At 52.9% G+C, this 21211-nt stretch overlaps 6 protein-coding genes across 6 annotated transcripts; all 6 read right to left on the reverse strand.

Annotated features, from left to right (window-relative positions):
- Positions 1 to 6: 6 nt before the first annotated feature.
- On the reverse strand, positions 7 to 1791 carry PG998_014122 (uncharacterized protein; the record flags this gene model as incomplete). The annotated part of the gene is made up of 2 exons (XM_066880938.1): positions 7 to 1622; positions 1752 to 1791. The coding sequence occupies 2 exons, from the start codon at positions 1789 to 1791 to the stop codon at positions 7 to 9; spliced, it is 1656 nt and encodes a 551-aa protein (XP_066725077.1).
- A 1039-nt stretch (positions 1792 to 2830) lies between these two features.
- PG998_014123 (uncharacterized protein) lies at positions 2831 to 5522 on the reverse strand (the record flags this gene model as incomplete). Its single annotated transcript, XM_066880939.1, has 2 exons — positions 2831 to 4668; positions 4721 to 5522. 2 exons carry the CDS (start codon positions 5520 to 5522, stop codon positions 2831 to 2833), a joined length of 2640 nt encoding a protein of 879 aa, XP_066725078.1.
- A 5135-nt stretch (positions 5523 to 10657) lies between these two features.
- Positions 10658 to 11433, reverse strand: PG998_014124 (Golgi apparatus membrane protein TVP18; the record flags this gene model as incomplete). The annotated part of the gene is made up of 4 exons (XM_066880940.1): positions 10658 to 10958; positions 11022 to 11117; positions 11303 to 11318; positions 11397 to 11433. 4 exons carry the CDS (start codon positions 11431 to 11433, stop codon positions 10658 to 10660), a joined length of 450 nt encoding a protein of 149 aa, XP_066725079.1.
- Positions 11434 to 13002: 1569 nt separating this feature from the next.
- PG998_014125 (nuclear transport factor 2 protein) lies at positions 13003 to 13794 on the reverse strand (the record flags this gene model as incomplete). Its single annotated transcript, XM_066880941.1, has 6 exons — positions 13003 to 13110; positions 13162 to 13260; positions 13324 to 13395; positions 13473 to 13537; positions 13647 to 13664; positions 13785 to 13794. The coding sequence occupies 6 exons, from the start codon at positions 13792 to 13794 to the stop codon at positions 13003 to 13005; spliced, it is 372 nt and encodes a 123-aa protein (XP_066725080.1).
- Positions 13795 to 14980: 1186 nt separating this feature from the next.
- PG998_014126 (phosphatidylserine synthase) lies at positions 14981 to 15999 on the reverse strand (the record flags this gene model as incomplete). Its single annotated transcript, XM_066880942.1, has 4 exons — positions 14981 to 15349; positions 15467 to 15660; positions 15755 to 15856; positions 15930 to 15999. 4 exons carry the CDS (start codon positions 15997 to 15999, stop codon positions 14981 to 14983), a joined length of 735 nt encoding a protein of 244 aa, XP_066725081.1.
- Positions 16000 to 17374: 1375 nt separating this feature from the next.
- PG998_014127 (uncharacterized protein) lies at positions 17375 to 19936 on the reverse strand (the record flags this gene model as incomplete). The annotated part of the gene is made up of 4 exons (XM_066880943.1): positions 17375 to 17471; positions 17533 to 17668; positions 17718 to 19446; positions 19583 to 19936. The coding sequence occupies 4 exons, from the start codon at positions 19934 to 19936 to the stop codon at positions 17375 to 17377; spliced, it is 2316 nt and encodes a 771-aa protein (XP_066725082.1).
- Between the last annotated feature and the right edge of the window lie 1275 nt (positions 19937 to 21211).

Below are 21211 nucleotides of genomic sequence, written 5' to 3' on the forward strand. Positions count from 1 at the left end.
TGGGCGCTAGGGGGGCTCCATACTAGAGAGCGAATAGTCGCTATGCTCGTCGCGACTGGATGGCCGGGCTGACAAGTTGGAGCTTGTCGCCGAGTTCATGCCGGAGCTGGGACCATCCGTGCGACACAACATTGTCATGCCATCCATTGGGTAAGGGTCGTGGGGAACAGCTGCGAACTGCGAGGTCTCATAATGCTGCTGTTTTTGCAACATGTTCGACTGACGACTGCCAGGAGGTGGAATGACCGAGCCAGGTCCCTTTTGCGGGGCCAACGCCGTCTCTCGGCTTGCGGACCCATACGGATCCCGGACTGGCTCACGGACTGGCTCCCGCATAGGTTCCCGAACTGGCTCCCGAACTGGCTCCCGAACTGGCTCCCGAACTGGCTCCCGCATAGGCTCCCGCATAGGCTCCCGCATAGGCTCCCGGACAGGCTCCCGCATAGGCTCCCGGACAGGCTCCCGCATAGGCTCCCGGACAGGCTCCCGCATAGGCTCCCGGACAGGCTCCCGCACAGGCTCCCGGGCGGGCTCCCGGATGGGCTCCCGGATGGGCTCACGAACGGGCTCCCGGACAGGCTCCCGGACAGGCTCCCTGTTCACGGGCGGGAGAGGATCCTGGTGAGCGAGGTCGCGGGCCAAAGATGAGTTAGGGTCGTGATGGGAACTGTAGGTGGAAGGCTGTGGTGAGGAGCTGCGGAAGGCCGGGTTGATGCTTCGCGGGAACTGCGCCACCGAATAAGCATCGTCCTGATCCACTGACGCTATCGACTCGTGGTCTTCCACGTCTCCCCTGCAAAAATTAATGTACTTAGGCGGGTCAGGAATCTCCTGCCCGGTGCCCCTCTCGGTGATGAAGTTGATGATGTCCTTCTCGACCTCCATCTTCTCCAGCGACAGGCGGATCTTCTCGCACGACGCATCGTCGCTAACGCAGACCGTCGACGCGATGTTGGCGAAGGTCCACAATGAACTCTTGGTAAAGTCGAGGCGCTCCTCCTCCAGGTCCTGGAACTTGTCGGCAGCGGCTTTCCACTCGCGGTTCCAGCGGACGGTGGTGTCCTCGAGGGCCTTGATGGCGTTCTCGTACTCGGTGTTGGTGGTGGCCAGGCTGATCTGGGTCTTCTCCAGCTTGGCCTTGTTCTTGCGCTCTTCCTGGCCCATAACCATGTGACCCTGCGCGAGATAGCCCTTGATCTTGAGGCACTCCTGCTCGTAGCGATCCCTCGTCTTGTTGACGGATTGCGTCTGTTGCACCTTGACCTTGAGCAGCTTCTCGACGGTGTTTTGTACGATCTTACGGCGCTCCTTCATGCCGCCTGCGAACGCAGCGAGGGGCTCTTCGAGCTCCGTCTTCATCTGGTTAGCAATGCTCGAGTGCTGCTTTGCGATGGACTCGACCTCGCCCCGGACGGTGTCGAGTGACGTCTTCAAGCCGCCGGTCTCGTGGGACCCCAGCGACTTCCGGCTCAACTGCAGGAGCTTCCTTGAGTATTCATCCTCGATGGAGGCTCTGGCCGCGTAGAATGCCCGCAGTTCGTCATTCGTCTGCTTGGCCGCGAGCATGCGATCGAGTAAGGGTGGCACACCGGCATCTTCCTTTCCCCAGAAGTTGTTGGCGACTGTTGTGGAGAAAGCATGTCGGTCAGCATATGGCCCAAGTGCCTTCTCTCATCGTGTGCTTGCTTATACTCAGCAGTACAAAGCTGAGGGAATAAAAAACACTTTTAAAAAAAAGGACGAGTACTCACACGACAGTGCCACTGTCGGGCCTTCAGTAGCGGCAGGCATGATGCCCGACACTCAAAAGGGTCGTTACAAACAAAAGATGGAATTGATGATTGATATATGCTCTTGGGGGCATACGAGGGGTGGTTTGGCTGGTACGCGGCCGCTTTGGTTGCAATGCGCAAGCGGTTTCTGGAGAATTCCACAGGCGGCTTGCCTTGTATCGTCGGGCGTAGTAGATATGTATTGTATGTAGTATGTATTAAAAGAACCCGACCTGCACGCCTGGATTCCTCGAAATTAGATTAGGAGGAACGGTTATGTCGAGACGGAACCGAAAGTCGGGAAAATGCGTAAAAGTAGGTGCAAATGGCGGGATTAGGGAATGTACGTGATGTATGTGGGTGTGTGGGAGTGGGTTTGGGTGTGCGGCAAGTCATGACTAGGGCGATGGTGAAGCTCACCGACTCGACGTCGATATTGACAACGGAGCGGATGGACGAGGTTGTTGGGTTGCCATGGACAACGCTAGCCGCCCAGCCGCCCAAGCCCCAAGCCGCCCAAGCCCCCCAAGCCCGCCTGAACGTGGAGTTTGCGCTGCGCTGTACTTGCATTTCATGCAGGGGGTGGGGTGTGGCCCCTCCTGTCCTTCCGTCTCACTGCTCAGCTGTCGAACAACACGTCGAGTCTTCTGGAAGCTTGCTTGATTGTTCGATTTTACTAGACGTTATATATGTATTCTACTGTTACGCTGTTGTCGGCTTTACGAGTTGGGGTTGTCATAAATCCTAGGGTACCACCTAGGACGCGAAAGGAACGGATGCTGACCTATTCAACGAGAAACGAGAAGCTATCTGCGAAACACCGACATTTAACCAACATGATGAAGGAACTCTCTCCATCGTTGCTGATTTCTACAACGCACGCGCCACACGTCCCCCCAAAGAGCACCTCCCCTTTCGAGACCCAAGATTTTTTTGGTTTGATTTTCCCACATAAGTCCGTACTCCCTGGCTATTGGACCAGGTCAGGTGTTGAGGTGTTGAAAGAAGAAATCAAAACGCAGCTATTACTCTTCACCGTATGTATATCGTTACGACCATCAGCTCACCACGTCTTTCGCCCCCTCGACAGCTGGCGCCTGATCTCCCTCAGGCTTCTTCTCTACAGTCTCTTCCAATATCGACTCGCCCGCCACGTTAGTTGCTAATGTCTTGGTTTCCTCGATAGGGACGCTTTCTTCTGCCACCGCTTTGGTTTCTGTCCATTCCCCCGGCGGTTTGCTGCTGGAGGTCGACTCTGCAACCGGCTCCGTGGCGCTCTCCTGGGTCGTTTCAGTGGCACTCTCGTTGATCAGTTCCGAATTCTGAGGTTCCGACTTCTTTGGTTCCGACTGCTTGGGCTCCTCCCCGACTTGGGATTCGGTCTTTTCCTCACGGGCATTCGATTGGCTATCAGTGGAGACAGGCTGGCCCAGGCCGTCAACCGTCATAGTTCCCTCCTCATCAATAGACCATAGAACCCTAGTGATCGAGAAACTCAACACCGGCTTCCCGTCCACTGTAGTCGGCATGGCGCTTGGGCTTGGGCTCTTCGCCTTCGTTGGTGCTCTTCGCTGTGGGCCCCTGGCACGACCTTTACGGGCATCAGGAAGGGGGGCCTTCTCCTTCTCCTCAACTTCCTCCTCCTTAGGCTCGTCCTTCTTAGGGGCTTGAGGTCCAAGCTGTAGCCGTTTGTTGAGATCGGACATGAACCCAGCTTGCAGGGCAGCTATCTTGCCACCCACCGGTCGAGCCGGAACCGCAGGCTTCTGTTTTGATGAATCTGATTCTCTGGCCCCGGAGGGTGACTTCGAAGGGCGCGCCGGGATTTGTGGCTTTGGCCGGTCTGGGATGGCTGGCTTATCGTCACCTGAGACCTGCTTCTTAGGGGGCCTGGCAGGTATCGAGGGCTTCTCAGAAGTCGCCTGCTGGTCAATAGGGGACTCTGGCTCTTTGTCGTCACCCTGCGGGGTAGAGACTGTAGTAGTGAATTGGAGGGAATCAGGTGTGTCCTCCCAAACATCCCGACTGGGAAACCGATGTGCAGACTTTGATCTCGCTGCTTGCACCTCCGTGTTGAGATGAGGTTGGCCTTCTACCCATGAAGGTGGCCGCGAGCGGTGCTGAGCGAAATGATCAGGGCTGCGGTCCTCTAGCTCCGCAAGTTCCTCTTGTTTTCTAGCAAACGCCTGTGCTATCGTCTCACCTTCGCGGGGGGTGATATCGGAGGCCTTCTCTTGGGCACGGCTTCTTCTGAAACCTTCAGCAGGTTCAGGTGTGTGTACCTCTGCCGTAGCATGCACGCTGTTAGGGGCGTCTTCCCAGACATCTTGGCTGGGGAACCTGTGGCGGGATTCCTTTAAGTGGTCTGGGCGAGCCATTGACTTCTTCTCGCCATTGTCATCTTCAGGGAAAAGGGGCTCATACTCCTCGACATCATCAAGCGGAGTAGAGTGCATCTCAGGAGGGGGTGGGCTATAGATGCTGGCGGGACGGCTGCGAGGCTGCTCCATCTCGTAGTTGCTGCCGCGACGTTCCGCCGGGGGCGCAACGGCCGGCTGCAGCTCGTATGGAGACGGTCCTTTAGCGACTTCATCGGACGCCAGGATAGGAGCTTCGTAGCCTTCTTCAGTGTCCGCACCAATCTCTGAAGACTCGCCGCTGTTCTTATGGTATCCCTTGCGGTTGCCATGATCATCGACATGAATGACGCCATCATCGTCAGTGTCGTCGACTGAGATCTCGGGCCCAGCAAAGCCACTCTTCAGAGGCGAAGACAGCGGCTCGGCATGTTTGGCAGCAGCAGAAGGTGGTCGAGGAGAAGATATCCTCGACGTGTATTCCTCGGTAGCTTGATGTCCGACCTGCTCACTAGGTGTGGAAATATGGTCTCCGGTACCTGTCTCTCACGTTAGTGCTCCGAAGTGGTGGGATTAGAAATGTGATTTTACCGAAGCCAGCTCCACGGCTAGCAGTATCACGGACGATCTTATTCAGCTCTTCGCTGCTCATCGAAAAATCGTGGGCACGGTCGTGCAGGTGATTGTAGATTTCCTTCTTGTGCAGCTCAGGGTGTTTCTCGTAGTAAGCCTTCTCAAACTTGTCTGCCGGGGCGACACCGTGCCCGTGGAGTCCATAGCTGCCTGGGGGAACCGAATCAAAGCCGGTACGGCCACTGTGCTTTCTCGAATGGTTCTTTGGCTTGCCTGTAGCCTCTGACATGGCAACACTCGGAGCGGGCGAGGGAGCCTGGACATCCCCGGCGTAGTGAAGCATGGGCACCCGCTGCCCAATCTCGGGAATACCATGTTCGTCTTCGATGTGGCTTTCGGCGTTGGAAAGTTGGCTAGTGGTGCTGGCCTTCTTCTTGAGGCCTTTGCCGTAGCCATAGACGTCCTCGACGGTGGGCCTTCCGATGCCAAAAGAGGCAGCTTTGTCAGAATCAGTGCGGGTAACCGTCATAACTCGCTGTTTCGCGCTTTGTGCGGGCATTGTAGGCTTCGGGGCATAAAGCTGGACGTCCTCGCCAACTGTTCGGGTCTGCTCAGGGAGGTCGAGGCCGGACGGGGAGCACCGGAAGATGCTTCCAGCTCGTCCGTGAAAGCAGCGTATTCCTGGCCCTCCTGGCCGATAGTAGGCAAATCCACACTGCTCGAACGGTCGGTTGCCGTCAAAGACATGCCCAGGCTGCTCTGGCCGGGCTGGCGAGGCTTCGAGAAGCCCTCGTGCAAGGGGGAGGGGCAAATCGGTCATGGTTTGGGGAAACTGATCGATTCACGCTCCTCTTGGTCGGCCGTGGAGGTATCGCTGGCATGGAAGTACCATTGTCCTTGTTGTCCTGACTCCTCGAGGGACGGGGCGGGATTACGGGCGGTTGCTGCATGGTAGTAGCGGACATTGTAGTGATATGCCGAAAATTCCAGACGTTATAAGCGATCGAAGTAAACACGGCCGTCGTTGCAATTGCTTCCAAACGGACAGAATTGAGACCTGTTGAAGTGATGGGACCATGTCAGTAACAGGAAGACACACTCAAGTCACATATGGAGCCGGACTGGGGTAAAGGGGCAAAGTGAACTGTGGTGTGTGTAATAGGCAAAGTTGTCGTTATCGTGATCTGTTTAAAAGGTAGATTGAGGCTATCTTTGCCAACCGGGTGGTCGCTCCCGAGCTGGAGTCTCCCTTGTAATGCCATTAAGGGGCCCGCGCATGGGTTGGGTAGCGAGCACTGGCTAAACCAGGGTGCATGTGTGCGTGGGAAGGAATCAAATGTGCGTACGGGTTGCAGCAAGGGGAAAGAGGGTAATGCAAGATAAGTGTATCAGGCAATACACACCGCATCAATGCCACCAAGACTCCTGATTGGAATGCAGCGAAAATCCTAGCTGGGCTGACCGACGGCGGCGAATAGTGTCGTCCGGGTATGGAATGTGGTTGGTTCGTCTGATTTCGTGTTTTGATGGATTCCTGCAATGCTCCAAAGCTACGGTCAGTAAAACAACCCCATTCGAGTGCGGTAGTTTGAGAGTAGTATATCTCTCAGGTCGAGAGATAAGGCACATCCAGAAATACGTAAGATTCAAAGGCCAACGATAAGTAAGGACGCCGATAAAGCAGAGGGGGATTGGCAGAAGGAAATCAATGAAAACGGTTCATTCCAAAGCAAGAGTGCCGAAAAGCAACGGGATCATTCGTTTTGGGCACTGAACATGGGGAGGTGATTCCGGTTTGAATGATGGGCATCATAGCAGTGCAGCGAGTAATGCTCAATGACCCAGAGCTTGCATCAAAAGCCTTTCTGGCCCTAGGCGCCTGTCCGAGCTTATACGTGGCACCGAGCAACTGAAGGGGCCGGGGGTATTTTCGCTCCTTGGTTCTGGTTCAATGCTTTGGGGCTGGCTCGTGACGACATCCAATTGTTGAATCCGGATTGCAAAGAAGGGCTGATTGCTGCCGCTTCTGCTGCTGCTGCCGCTGCTGTAACTAGCAGGCTTGAGGCGGGGCGTTTGTGTGTGTGTGTGTGTGTGTGTATGGGTTGCGCAGGCACGAGAGCTCAACCTCTAGCGAGGGGCTGACAAGCACAAAACTTACACGTTGTGGTACTTTTGGCTAAGGTTTCCTCTAGAGTAGACCTTCGAAGTTAGGATTAAACAATATCGAGATGATACTGTAATTTGTTGGTAGTTGATTGTCAAGATTGTTTCGTTTCGCAATAATATGATAGGTTAGGTAGGAAGGTGGGTAGATAGACAGGTAGATAGATAGACTGCTTTGTTCGTCGGCGCTCGTGGTATAAGGACGTGAGAGGGGGTTTGTCGTTATATGATATGATGGAGACGATGCGACGCAGCGTGTCAATGCACCAAGTCTTTGTAACTGTCTACAAGGTGTGAAACCTCGAGGGCAGCAGGTTCTTTAAATACTTTGTGCTTGTTTGGCCCAGCCCGCAGCTTGTCGATGTCATGAAGTGTACGAAGTACCTGGGACATCGATTAGTTACGACAACAACAAGCATCGGGCAGGGATCGTGGTGCTCATGCTTGCTTGCTCAGGTGAGTACCCACGAATCCACGATGGCCCGGTTGTATGTAAGTAGGTAGCGGCTTGCTGTAGTCACTACTACGGGCTACATGCCTATGTAGTATGTAGACTCCTCCTCTGCCGAGAGGTACCTCCCCTCACAAAGCGAATGAGTGGATGGGGTCTTGTCTGGCTGCTGGCCGGCCTGGGCCTCGCTTTTCCCGCCAGGCCAAGGCTTCTGCGCTTCTGGCGTGTGACTTGCCCAAATTTTGCGCGATCGATCTGGCGCAGGGACGAGGAAAGGTGTAGCCGTCAGGCCGTTTCTGACGTTGAGGGGAGGAACCAAACACAAACCGTGAAAGACGGAGCTTGGCGGCTTGAGAGGCTTCGATTGCTGATGGATTCACTTGAACCTGTGGGGTTCTAAACCGGTTCTGTGGCTGCTTCCCCCTCTTCCCCTCCCCCGAAACCGTCCATCCAAGTTGAGCCTATGGCGGCACACGTATCTCCTGCATCATCCATTTACAGGCGGTCTGCGCCTCAGCACGCTGGCCTGATGGTGGCTATTATACTGGCTACTACTCCCAAACCAGCTGAGGAGGGGACACCTCGTGGCATCACTTGGCACTCTGTTCCATCTTCGGAATTTCGTCTTCCTCAGCAGCCTGGTGCCTGGCTTGCTGAGTCTGTTGAATTGCATGTCTCGTAGAGGCGATTGCGTGCTGGAAGGGAATATGGACAGGGCATGGCAATATGCATTGCATTCACTTACATCATGCGGGCGGGTAAATGATTCGATGTACCCTTTTTCAGATGTAAAGGTCAACAACAACTTATTCATAATTAGCACAGCTTGGTAGTTGAGGTACATACGCGTTAGAAACCCACTTGGGAAGATGCTACTATGCAAACGCCGGCTGCAGGTTTAATGCGTGTACGGGTGACATGGTGATCCATACATGGTAGGTCCAAGACAGGGAAGAATTTCCAGCAACATAGAACAAGCAATCTGTCAATTACCTGTCGTCCTCTCCTTTTCATTATGGTCGTTCGAGGTTGAGATGGCAACTCAAATTGAAGCAAGCAACCAGTCAAAAAGACCCCAGCATGTCGCGATCAGTGATCGTCAACTCTATTCTACGAATGTGCATGCACTATACTATGCGCCGTATCTGCCAACAGAGGTCTCCCGGGTTTGGGGTGTTGGTTAGCAAGCAGTCAGTTGCCGCGTTGGGGTATTCCGTTACGACTTTCGTCTGCGAGAAAGAGATAGGGAAAAAAAAGTCATCTGACGATGCAAAGTAGGAGCACTATCAATCCAGCCCCTTGCACCTGGGTGGGCTTTGGGTTTGGAACCACAACCTAGATGCATATAGTACAAGTACATACTCACATAAGGAAGGGAGCGGTCTGGTCGAGCCTCAGTAGGTACGGAACGACATGCCTCTTTTGGTAAACCGATTTTGATTTTGTTCAACTGGTCCAGCCTTTGTGCCCTTTGTTGACTACCGAATTTATGGGTTGTCTGTATCATTGATGGGCCGTCTTTACATTATGGGGGTTTTCTCTATTGTGTGTGATCGTAATGCCTCACGGTATATTGATGAGAGAAAAAGGGGGCCTCAAACAAAATGGCTCGTCCGTATAGGAAGAAGTAGGCAGGCAGCTGAACCAGTCCGTCTGGTAAAGCGTAAAGAAAGTAGTGGTGGTCCCAGCCGGATGGGAACGCCGGCCGTTTTGATACCAAGGCCGCTTCTAACCCCTCATTGGCGGCTCCCATCTAAGTGTGTGTGTGTGTGTGTGTGAGTGTGAGCGCGCAGCATCTCACACCATCGTGGCATCGTTAGAGTGAAAATCTATAGAGAGCACCCATGTCTTGGAAAATGCGGGCATAAAGGGGCGCAAAAAGTGCAGATGTTCTTATCCTACAACCCGCATCAGTTTGCGAACCCCCGCCCATCGGGCGTTTCTTCCTGTATGTTTCGATCCCGCGACTACTTACTCTTCTGACCTGGTCCTCCATTTCCTCTAAGCGGCCACTGGAACCCGATACATTCACATACATGCATCTTACTACAGTACAAAATCACAGCTCACTTGTATATTATATCGAGGTGTTCTGATGCGAAATTGGGGCATATTCGTTGAAACCCCTCACTCTCGGGGACTTGCTCCGTCTAATGACGACATTGCGGCCGGGAGTTCGCATTGTAACGAATCCTTAGGTCGTTCATCCTATAGTCATTATAGGCTATCCATTTGTACATATGTATACGACTCATCATATCCTCCAAACACCTACAAAATGTCATAATGTTAGCTAGTGACTGTTGTCAGGTGCATCTTCCAATGTTGGCTGGGGACTATTGGGCATCCGGCATGAACCACAAAAGAGTCTAGGTAGGGATTTTGAATGCCGTGCCTAGACACACCCTTCCATCAGTCCTTCCTCCTTCCTCCATGGTGCATGGATACGCTTTCGGGGCCCAAAGCCAGCGAGATTGCCGGCCGTTTGTCCCTTTCCTGCAGTTCTATGTTATCCTATGGGATGCGACCCGGACAATACCTGCGAGTCTAGAATTCGTCTACTACCCACTCTCTGGCCTTCCATCGGTTCCAACGAATCCCCATTCGCTTTCCCGGTGCGGAAGGTCACAACGCATAAATAGAGACGGTGAAGCTCTAGCCACAAGCCGGGGTTTTGCACGTGGAAGGGTTGACCACGACCATGGGCCGAGTTGTGAGCCCGTCGATGGTGCTGGCTGCACGCTGGTGCTATCCGCTACTGCACGTCGGCATACAACTGTACGCCCAGTTCCACAGCGTGGGACAAGTCATAGGATCCAATAATGCTTCTTGGCATAGACGAATGGTGATATATCCCTTTAAAATACGGCATATGGTTGAGCAAGCTCTTGTCACCGACTTCACACCGTAACTGACTGGCTGGATTGCCCTTCTTCAGTTCTAAAGGTTCATTGACAACGAGACAAGACACGGCGGGATGGAATCTCATGTTCATATCTGAAGCATCAGGTATCTTCTCAGACCACAAATCTAACTTGAAAAATGCATGTAGCCATGATAATCAGGTATTCATCAGCTGCAAAGTTCCGTTACGCCGTACCCCAAACCAATAATGCTGAACTCCTTCGTACCTATAGACTCGGAACACTTGAAGTTTTCTGCAATCTTCTCCCTTCCATCCTTTCTCGTGACCAGTCGTCAAAACGTCGAATCGCCTCCAGTCCAAAGCAGAAGGTTCGTGGTTTTTGAATCCAGTTCATAGACCTCTCCGCCAGCACATCAAGATTTCCCTTAGATGAATCGACACCGCCGGGTCGACCAAAGGAAGCTTGTTCCCTGGCTTACACGATCATCTGCGCGACACCCTGTCCACCCAAAGTCTTACTGCCAACGAAGGCCTGACCCTTGACACCAGCGGCAAGGTAGCACAGGGCCGTGAAAGTCAACACAATGGCAGCGGCGATCAAGCTGGTTCCCTTCACAATGATACTCAACCACTGAACAAGGGCCATGACGCCATAAGTACCAGCGCGCATGTAGTTCGTCGACACCTTCCTGATGAGAGCATCGAAGTGGGCCGAGGTAGGGCAAATTCGGAGCAGGAGAGGCACTTCAATGAAGAGAATAACAAAGGACGATATCCTATAACAAGGCGTTAGATTTGACATCGAAGCTACGAGACGAGGGTCGTAGGACCGGACTCACAAGCACAGAATGCTGAAGGCAATGATGACCAAGTGGAAGATGAAGATATTGGCAATGCCGAGGGCGAAGCAGAGGATCATCGACAGTATTCCAAGCCTGCGTCAGAGAGATCTCGCGTTAGCTAACTTGTCGCAAGGCCTGTGGTTCAGATACGACAATGCGCAGCTCTTGTATCTTTTGGCTTCCAGCTGCATGTATTTTATCGATCACGGACTGTCGCCGCCGATGCCATCGTGTACCAGAATGGCAGAGGGTGGGAGTTCGGATGCTGCGGTTCTTACCATTGCCCGTAGATACCTAGAAAAGGGCCATTTGTTAAATCCTTACGCTGCTTGATTGATTGACTAATGGGGGTTTGGAGACTGGTCTACGTACTGAAGTTCCTCGTTTGGAATTCTTCCTTGAGAGTCATCTTGAAATCTGCTGATGCGATTGACTATAGCTTTGCGCGTAAGGCTGCTGCTAACTGCCCTGGGAGCTGTGATGGAAGATGACGAAGCCCGACGGAAGGTGAATGCAGATCCAGGTCCACTGAGGACTGGGTAGATGGTGAATGACTAATGTCGACGGGTTCAGCAAGGGCGGCTTGCTTGTTTGCAGTTGGTCGGATAACTTCCAAAGTGGTAGAATTGGTGATGATGCTGAATGCGACAAAGTGTGTTTGTTGGGGGGTTTTCGATGTTGCTTCAGACGGCCCGGCTGGGAATGTTCTCAGAAACAACAATGACCAGATCGCCAATTGGGAGAGAGAGAGAGACAGCCTTGGTGGATCAAATCGGGAGGAAGCTGCGGACGACTTCAGGCCAGGCGTCGTTTTGACTACCACTGCAGTACTGCCGGCAGAGCTAGGGGAGAAGAAGGTCGGAAGGTACTTGGTAGGTACGACGCTACCGGAAGGGGTCGGTCTGGAGTTGTCGTTCCTGGGGGCTGAACACGCGCCTTCGTATTGATCTGGTTGGTCCGGCACCCAGCTCGCCCAGTGCTCTATTTGAACCTATTGGAAACTTACCACGGCCTAGAAGTACATAGCATGTAACTCAACTGCGTCGTGTCTGGGAGGGCCCCTGGCCTCTTCTCTGTCGGCGGACCCTGCTGTCTCGTTTTGGCTGGGAAACAAGAAACAGCCAGCTGAAGAATGAAGCGCTTGGACTGTTGAACCGGCCTTCGATGTGTTAGGCGTGGGTGTATTGGGTATTGGCGGGATCTCAGGGACTTCTGGAACGCTAGAAACGCTTAGCCCCTACTCCTGGGTCTCCACGCTACAGTTGGATTCAAGGAAGCCCAGCACGTTCGTATGTTGTCTGCCAGATGTTTGACTGAGAAATATTTCCCCGGTTGTGTCTTGTTTTCTGCACAGTGCGCCAAGACGTAGGCAATCTTTATGGAGCTCTGAAGAGGGCGACTGCTCCTAGATGACAGTTGAAAAGACGGTTGCGAGCCCAGCATATGCAAAAGAATGCCAGATAGGCACTTCACATGGTTGCATTCATATACATATATATACCGACTCATCATGCATCACTGTACGTAAGCTTGGTGCTTCGGCTGCCAGGCTGCCGCTTGCATGCGATCAAGGGATGACAAGGCTCGAATCTGACCATGGCGGCATTACAGCCGTCTTTGTGGCATCGCCCACCCATTGCGTGTAGTATGACGCGGCATTCGCTGTCTTGATGTTGGTGATGTTGGGAGACTTCAGGCCACAGCCGCACATGCAAGTCAAGTATTCCTACCAATTATATTCACAATTTTTTAGAGCATTCAAGTCTGGAGGGTTAATTGTTTCGTCTAGTTCGATTCTTGTCTTCTACGCCCGTCACTTATCTCAGTAAAAAGGTTGCCCGAGACGGTCTGACGGGCCTATAACAACTAGCCAAGTCCAACGATGCTTCAGCGGCGACTTTCGCACCTGTTCTACCGCCGAATGCTATGGTCGGGAATGATATCATCATCGCCGTCGCGAATATGCGTACGCCTTTCTTTAACCGTAGACCAGCTTGAAGATGTCGTTGAAAACGAAGAACGAACCACCCTCGGGCACCAGATGGAAGGTCTGGGTGTAGTTCATGGGGCGCTGCTCCTCATCGACCTAGGCCATGTCAGTATAAGTCGAGTATTTTGTGCATTGGCTAAGCCTTACCAAGAGCTGGCCGGTCACCAGAACGAGGACGCCGCCGCCAGTACTGGGCTGGGCATCAAGGGTTGCGACCTGGTGCTTCACCTGCTGGAAAGGGAGACCCTACAAATCAAAGAAAATGTCAGAATGCGTTATTAGGCCATGAACGGCAATTCGGGAACTTACCGCGAGCTTCTCGACGATAGCAGCTGCACCCAAGCTGGCCGAAGACTCAAAGGTCAACATGGAGTTCTCACGCTGTAAAGATGTTCGCATTAGCACACATCTACCGATTTGATGTGTCCATCTCCGGGCTTCGATGGGAGTTCTCTTACGTAGAGAGCGGAAAGAGTCTTTCGGTCGGTGTCGAACTGGGAGTAGTAGAAGGTCACGAATTGCTCTGGTCGTCAAGGTCAGTCGGGTGCGACAAATACCCAGCCGTAGAGACTGGACACGGATTGGCAGGCTGCCACGGCGCCGCATGATGGTCATGGCATGGTAGAACTAACTCGCGACTTCCTCAAAGTCTGGGGGACGTCAGTATATGTTTATTTCATCCGTGACAAGTCATGACGAAAGGGCGGTAATCCAAGTTGGAGTAGCATTGCATGCGCCAGAAATGGGCGCAATTGCGGGGGGGCACTCACTGGCTGCCATCTTAGCTGAAGGGGAAGATTTGAGTTCTTCTGGTGTTGGAACGTTCTTCTGGTGGGATGCTGTCGATTCGAGGGCGACAGGCAGGAATATATGCGAGCAATCGGTCGTAAGGCACCAAGGGGGGTTGATGAGGGTCGTTCGAGAGGTTTTAGGTGGACACAGGAGTAACTGGTGAGTGAGGCTTTCAAGTGGTCTTGATAGAGGGGCACTTATCTAATTTTCGAGGAGCTACAGCCGCAAATTACCCCGCCGACAAGGAGGGCAGGCTTACATAATAACAGCATAATAATCAAGCAACAGCGGCACGGCATAATTAATGCCTTTGTTCATGCCCGACACGCTCATGCTGATGACCAGCCAGCAGGCCAGGTCGAATCAGGCTGTAATATGACTCTTATCAGGCAGCTGGTGCCAAGGAGCGAGGGTGTGCTCTTGAACATTTGGCATAGGTTATTTCGGCAGGAGGCCACAGCCCTATCTGCAAAAAGCATCATGATGCGCCTTGCCTTTCTCGTAGAATCCGCCGTCAGATATTACCATAGGGTGGTGGCCTTGCGGGTTTCCCAGCTGCCGGGTAAGTGCATGTACATATTTGAATGACTGGTGCAGACGCTCGAGCACGTAAATTGGGATGCAATTCCCACAAGCATAGCCCTCGCCATCTAGGGATTTTGTAGAATTACCAGAATACTGGGCATACCCATATGTCTGGTTAGAAACAACATATTTGGGGGCTTTGGTGTTGCTAGCACGACCGCGAAATAGAAATTACGCAAAAACGATCAGCTCGTGATGAGATGTGTTCAAGGGCAGCATCCGTCAACGTGAGATTTCGATGTCCAGATAGTCCACATATGAAATCCCCTTGTACAACAACAGGCCAGGAGGATCACATTTGCACCGGCAGAAAGTTTGAAGTAGAGTAGTTTCGTCCATCAATATCCTTGCCGCACTATGCCATGAGGCTTGCGTTGTGTATTTCGTTATCCTCTTTCCGCGTGTACCCTCATTCTGCCCATTCTCCGCCACCCAGCTCTCGTATTTGGCCGCCCATGTTGATCCCAGTGCCTTCCACAACATAAGACCATGCCTACCCGTACCGCCAGATACTCCCTTGCTGTCGAGACTTTTCTTGTTATTCTTCTCAGCCTGCAATATCATCATGGCTGACGGCATACATTTCTACTTAAGGTTTCGGTACGTGCAGCGATTTGCTGGTCATCAGGCAGCCGTGAACGAGGAACATCAGCACAATGGGGTGGAACTCCAGAGCCGAGCCGGCGAGCCAGAGACCGCCGGGGACCTGGTCGAGCACCCAGCCCTGCGAAACCCAGTAGGCCATCAGCGCATCGATGCCTAGCGTGGTGGGGATGGGGGTGCCCTCGAAGTAGCTGGCCTTGCCAGAGGCGTCATGGGGTATGTTAGCCGCCGTGACGTTGAAGCGCGCGAGGCGAGTCAGGCCGCACAACACGAAGACGGCCAAGAAGACATGATCAACCGTGGTGCGCAGACCGAGACTGAAGGCCACACAGGCAGGAGCGAGGCCGAATGAGATCTGCATTGCCGAGCATTACTTTGTTAGCATATGTAAGTATTGTACTGGGGCTGGGGGGGGGGAAGAAATATATATAACAAGAGGCCGTTCAGGTGTGAGAAGAGGGTGCGCGCATACCAAATCAGCAAGAGAGTCCAGCTCCTGTCCCATCATGCTGCTCTTCTTACGCCAGCGAGCAACACGGCCGTCCAGGAAGTCGAAGAAGAGGCCGAATGGCAAGAACGCAAGGGCGAGGTACAGATTGGACTTTTCGGTGGGGTCGCCGAGACAGTAGCGGAGCGAAGAGAAGATCGACATGACACCACAGAATCCTGTATGGAAAACACATATTATCAGCATGCCTGTTGTTGGCCATGGTGGCGCTCCCGGAGAGCTAGACAGTATGTTCGCGACAGGGATCCGTACCGTTCATCTCGGTGATGTAGTCTGCCATGTGCATGGCCCGGAGGAGGGAGAAATGTCCCGTGGGCGAGGAGAGGAGATCCTTCTGCTTGTCATAGGCAGGCTCTGGTCAAGAGCACGAAGTTAGCTGGCGGTCGATGGCGCTTGGCGCTCCAATTGCGATAATCCACGGCCGTACCTGTAATGTCGCTGCTCTGCTTGGCGAGGGCAGCGCCGTTGCTGGAGGCGGCGCTCGTGCGTTTCGACATGTTCAGGCTGCAGTTGTGATGTTGGGTCGTAGTATTGGGAAATAGCGCAAAGGAGGGAGGTTTTGTAGAGTCGTGATGGTACACCGCCGTCTCTTTGGTGGTTGGTGAAAACGATGCGGATCTTTTACCCCAGCAAATCAAATCTAGTGAGGCCTTGCGGCTGCTTGTTCAGTCTCAGCAAAGAATCGCAACGACAGTACCGGGTATTGCAAAAGGTGCTTTGGGGGATCAGGAGAAAGAATGCGGAAGTTGCTGGGATAAGATGGGTAAAATAAAGACACATAGGAAGCAGGTACTTCCCCATTCATTCATGTCTCTCTTGATTTCCCATCAGTGATTTCATACAGGTCCTACGTAGGGGGAGCCCTGAACGTCATCAAGTCTAGACAGCCCATCACTAACCCCGGCTGAGCTTAGCCTACATAAAGGTGCCCGCAAGCTTGGAACCGCCCACTGGCTGTGCGTACGTAGGCTGAGCAGGCTCAAGCTGAGTGGCTGTTGCTGTTCTGCCTTCTTTGGCTTTTTGTTTGTTACCCCACGTCACGTACAGTAGTAGTAGATCAATCTTCTCTTGCTGCATGGATCTAGTCAAAAGCCAAGCCGGTTATGTCATCTATAGACCTCCCTTGCGGGAGTATAGTGAGGATATATATATATATATATATATATATATATCAGGAATGATCCAAAGAGAGGTCACTCAGTCCAGCTCATTCTACATCGGTAGTCTGATACAGCCTGGATTCGACCAGTCGTGGTTGGTTTCGTTCTATGCGTCTTACGTACTTGACTTGCGCTATTGACGCCAGAGGTAACATGGCCTAGTGACATACATGCCTTGATTTCAATAAACAAGTTTGGTGCTACTATGTACTATGCTGTTTAACCACGCCAAACTGTTCCTCTGGGTATGCGGGACAACGTAGATCTAAGTATCTTTAAGCCACTAGAGTGGCCTAGCATGCTAACGCACAATTCTCACTCCTATTAATTACATTTACTCTTGCGAGATTTTTGGAGGGAACGGCAAGCCCATTATACCACTTTGGTTCCGCCAATCCATCCTTCCCATTCCAGATGGTGGCCCCAGGATCAAGTTCTAAGAAAATCCAATTATGTTTGCAGTGCAGCGCTTGACATATGCCGGTTGAGAACAAGAAAAGGTGAAAGCAGGTGGATCTCCGGTGATCCTGTTGGTATGCCGGAATGCGGACTGTTGTGACAAAGGCACCGTACAAAAACACAAGAAAAAACGTTGCCGAACAGGCTGGTATCTCGCTCCTGGTGGAGACTCTCCCGAATGAGGCCAGGAAGACGTAAGTCAACAGGCAGAAGAAATCATGCCATTCGAAAATGCAATTCTGCATCGAGTTCATCACTGAACGATGATGACAGAGAATCCGTCGACCCAGTCGCCGCAGGATCCGGACACACCACAGACCGTGTAGCCCCGTGGAGGTAAAAGAGTATGGCTGAAGAGGTTATTAGTACGCTTTTGATTGGACCCGATCTACGCGATTCAGATGCACTTACGGCTCTCCGCCATGGGGGTTGCCATATATCGGCGATTTCCTCCCCAGGCTCGTCAAAATTTGTATGCCATCAATCCAAAATCCGGATCGTACAAAGAAACCGGTGACATACTCGCCACGGAAGGTATCTGCAAATCCTGGTAAGCGTTTCGTTGTGACTATCGCCATTGGCGTGAGAGCACTTACCCATCTTGAACGTATCCCCTCCTGGTTTGCCTCCACGTTTACCAAATAACTGGCTCGTGTCGTCATCGTAGAAGAACTCCATCCCGTCGAGAGCGAAGCCATGGTAGACCACAATGCGCAACAAGACGCGGCTCTTCTCCTTGACACTGGTGAAGACGAATTCCTGAGGCTCGCTGCCTTCCATCTGAGAGAAGCCAAGCTTGTTACTGCGGTATGCCGTTTTCCCCAACACAGGCGAAAGCTTGAATGAGGAAGCCTTCGAGCACAGGCTGGAGAAATCCGCAATGTCGAGGTTTCCACCACCCAGGGACTTGACGCAAACCTTGAGCTTCGCCTGGCGTTTGTCCTCCGGAAGCTTCTCTCTCAATGACTTCTCCGTGAGTGTCACGTTTCTTTGAACCAGTCCGTTCTCGGACGGATATTCGATCCAGGTATGGCAAAGATCATCACCCTCGGGATACACCTCCACGTACGACACACCGGTCGCCGCTGTAAGTTGGACTTTCCCCTCATCCACAGGCCAAGCCTGGACGCTCGAATCCGAGTTTAATACCGGATCGTTAGGGAGTCGAAAGCATGGGTGGTTGCGGAAGCGCAGGCAATCGAGTCGGTGCCAAGTGCACTCATCTCCTTGAAGTACCAAGCCACCCTTTGATTTCGTCCGAGTGCTGTATGCTTCTCGAACCACGAAAGTTCGGTTCAATTTCACGTAGTCTCTCAGCATGACGCCGTTTTCCTGATGAGGGCAGCCCAGCAGATGGCCCGTCTCGTGCATGTGAGCGCCAATTCCTATGTTGGCAGCTTCCCATGAGCTTCCGGACTCGTTGCAGTCGTTTGCGACGTGGGCAGTATCGGTGGGTGTGCAATCGGTAAAGGCCGGGACCACTTCTTCCATACTTGAAGGGTAGCTATGCATGCAGTGCGAGCCGAAAATAGCCAGCTGGAGGTCTCCAGCATTCCCTCCCAGCGCAGCATGACCCGTCACGGTTTGCGCCGTGGTATCCCAATGGGCATCTAGTAAGAGAACAGAAACGTACTGCTTCTGACCTGGGAGCGGCTTGAAGTAGTCCTTGACGGCTTCGGACGCAATGTCATAGAGCTCGCCATTCTTAGTGGCGTTGGGGTTTTGTTGGGCCCGCTCGAGATCGCGGATTTCGGCGAGCGTCTTCTCGGATCTGATGACGTGAACCCGCGCTTCCGAGCGCATCGTGCCCGTCTCCCGATCCCGTTGGTTTGTGCTCCCATTGGTCCACTCCTCCTCAAACCTGAATACCCGGCGCCCGAACTTGTTTCTCCACATCTGTTCCGCTGTAAAGGCCTGCCATAAGTATGCCGCCATTCGGAATTTCCTGATGGCAGTTTCAAGCCCGTTTCCTTCTCGCTCAATGCGAGCAGGGGTTGCATCAAAAGTTGCGGGCGAGTCCTTGGCTAAGAGAATAACCAACTGCAACGGTGGCGAGCTTGTTGGCGGGACCATGTGCACAGTGATATACGAGGAGTGGATGGGGTTCGGTGAACCACTGTTGGCCAGCTTCGGGCTGGCAAAATCAAAACGCAGCCTATTTGCGCCGGGGACCAGGTAGACCAATGCCTTGAAATGGGATTCGCAAACGGGCCAAGTGGTGGGCGGGAAGCCATCGTCAAGCCGGCTGACGGTGACGGTGCCGTCCAAGGAGCTTTGCACGGCATCCCCAATCGTTCCATTCACCAGCAGAACCTTTTGTGAGACCTGTAGTTTGATTAGCGGGCTGGTCTCAAAGCTGGCGTCTGTGTGCGCTTGGGAAGGGGTTCTCGCAGCTCTATGACAGAACCATCGAGCTTATGCGAATCGTTTGTACAGGTTATTGGATTGGGTGGTATCATACCCAGGAGTTTTCCGACACATTGGTGATGCGCGGGGCGTACTGCGACACAGGAATCTGCTTTGTTTTGCCGTTGAGCACTGGGGATCCTAACCCAGCCATACCGGAGACGCTGTATCGATTTGGGTTTTGGGATGGGAGAGCTGGTCGGGTTTGTGGGACAGGCGGTGGCTGATCTTTTACTTGGAGGTTGAGGGAGGGATCTGACTGCGTAGCGACGGTAGGCGGCGTTATAGAGCCTGTTGTGGGGGTTGAGTTGTTGCTATTGTCATCGTTGCTGGAGTTGTCCGTGTTGGAGCGGAAGCTGGCGCGCGACCGCCTTCTAAGCTCCTTAAAGTTTAGAAACGACGGCGCCATGATTTGGATGTTGTCCTCCTAGGATGAAACTAGACCTGGCAATGCTGCGTCGAAGTGAAAGCTGACGACCGGCGCAATTGGCAAACAACCAACAAAGCCGCGATGTAGCTCGGGAACCTCTTCCGCTTCACCAAGGCAATCGTAGATTGATTTCTCCTTTTCAAGACTTATCGGCAGCGCGGCGACTTATCAACCATCAAAGAAACTAGTCGGCGTTGGAGGCTGCGGGTTGCGTGATGGTGGTGGTGGTGGCTGCCACAGGCTCTGATTGGCGTCAGCAAGGCGCTGTAGCAGTGTAGCAAGCAGTGCGGTAGGACCCGTATTCCCCGCTGGAGCTCGTATTCGAAGTTGTCAGGATTGTCAGGGCCGTGAAGAGCAAAGATTTATACCGATATGAAGCCGCTTGCTTTTTGTCTGCTCTAGGCACAGTCGAGTGGAAGAAAGGGGACGTCGATAGAGATTCGCAGGCAGAAATCTTTTTGTTTTCGGAAATGGATAGTCGAGCCAAAATCACCGACCGGTGTCGTTCTCACTCTTGACTACCACCTACTTTCTTACTTTGTACAAGCAGGACTTGCAACTGGGTGATTGCGGTGGATACACCATGAAGCTCTGCGAGGTAAGCTTGGTTTTAGCGGCAGCTGTCGACGCCCCTGTAGGCCCGCACGATGCCAACTTGGTCGAGGTGCACGGCAGCCGGGGATCTGCTAGCAAGGGGGCTATGAAACCTGCCAACCAAATGGGAATGATAGTCGATGAATCGGCCGTATTCCCTTATCATTCGGCCAGAGCTACCGTGCGTCCAGAGGGCTTGCAACAAGAGCTTTCTTTGCACAGCAATCTCTGTGGCTGTTAGTGGCAAGCAGTAGTGATGGTGGTAGTGTGACAGATTGTTAGGAAGCCGGCGTCGGGTCGTGGTCTTTCTTGCCGCCAACGCCGAAGATTCTTGGACGGGGGAGTGTGTATGTACGTGTATGTGATACAAGCAGGTCTAGGTGCCCAAACTGCGAATCGGTTTGCGGGAGAGATCGAGTGATGACGTCGACGTCTCGTACGGGCCCGTAATGTGGGCGGGCTATGGGTCCGTCTTTCAACTCAACAATAGAAACAGCCAGGGGCAGTGGGTTCGTCAATTCGTTTTTAATAGGAGCCAACCGCGGTAGCTTGGGAGAGGAGAGAAAGACGTTGAATTCGGGCGCTCGCAGATGACAGGGAACGAACGGCAACAACGGATATACCAGGTCCCGCAAAAGGGCATATTACATTACCACATTA

This window comes from Apiospora kogelbergensis, assembly GCF_038363985.1.
Source record: "Apiospora kogelbergensis strain CBS 113332 chromosome Unknown utg000009l_segment0_segment0, whole genome shotgun sequence".
Lineage (NCBI taxonomy): Eukaryota > Fungi > Ascomycota > Sordariomycetes > Amphisphaeriales > Apiosporaceae > Apiospora > Apiospora kogelbergensis.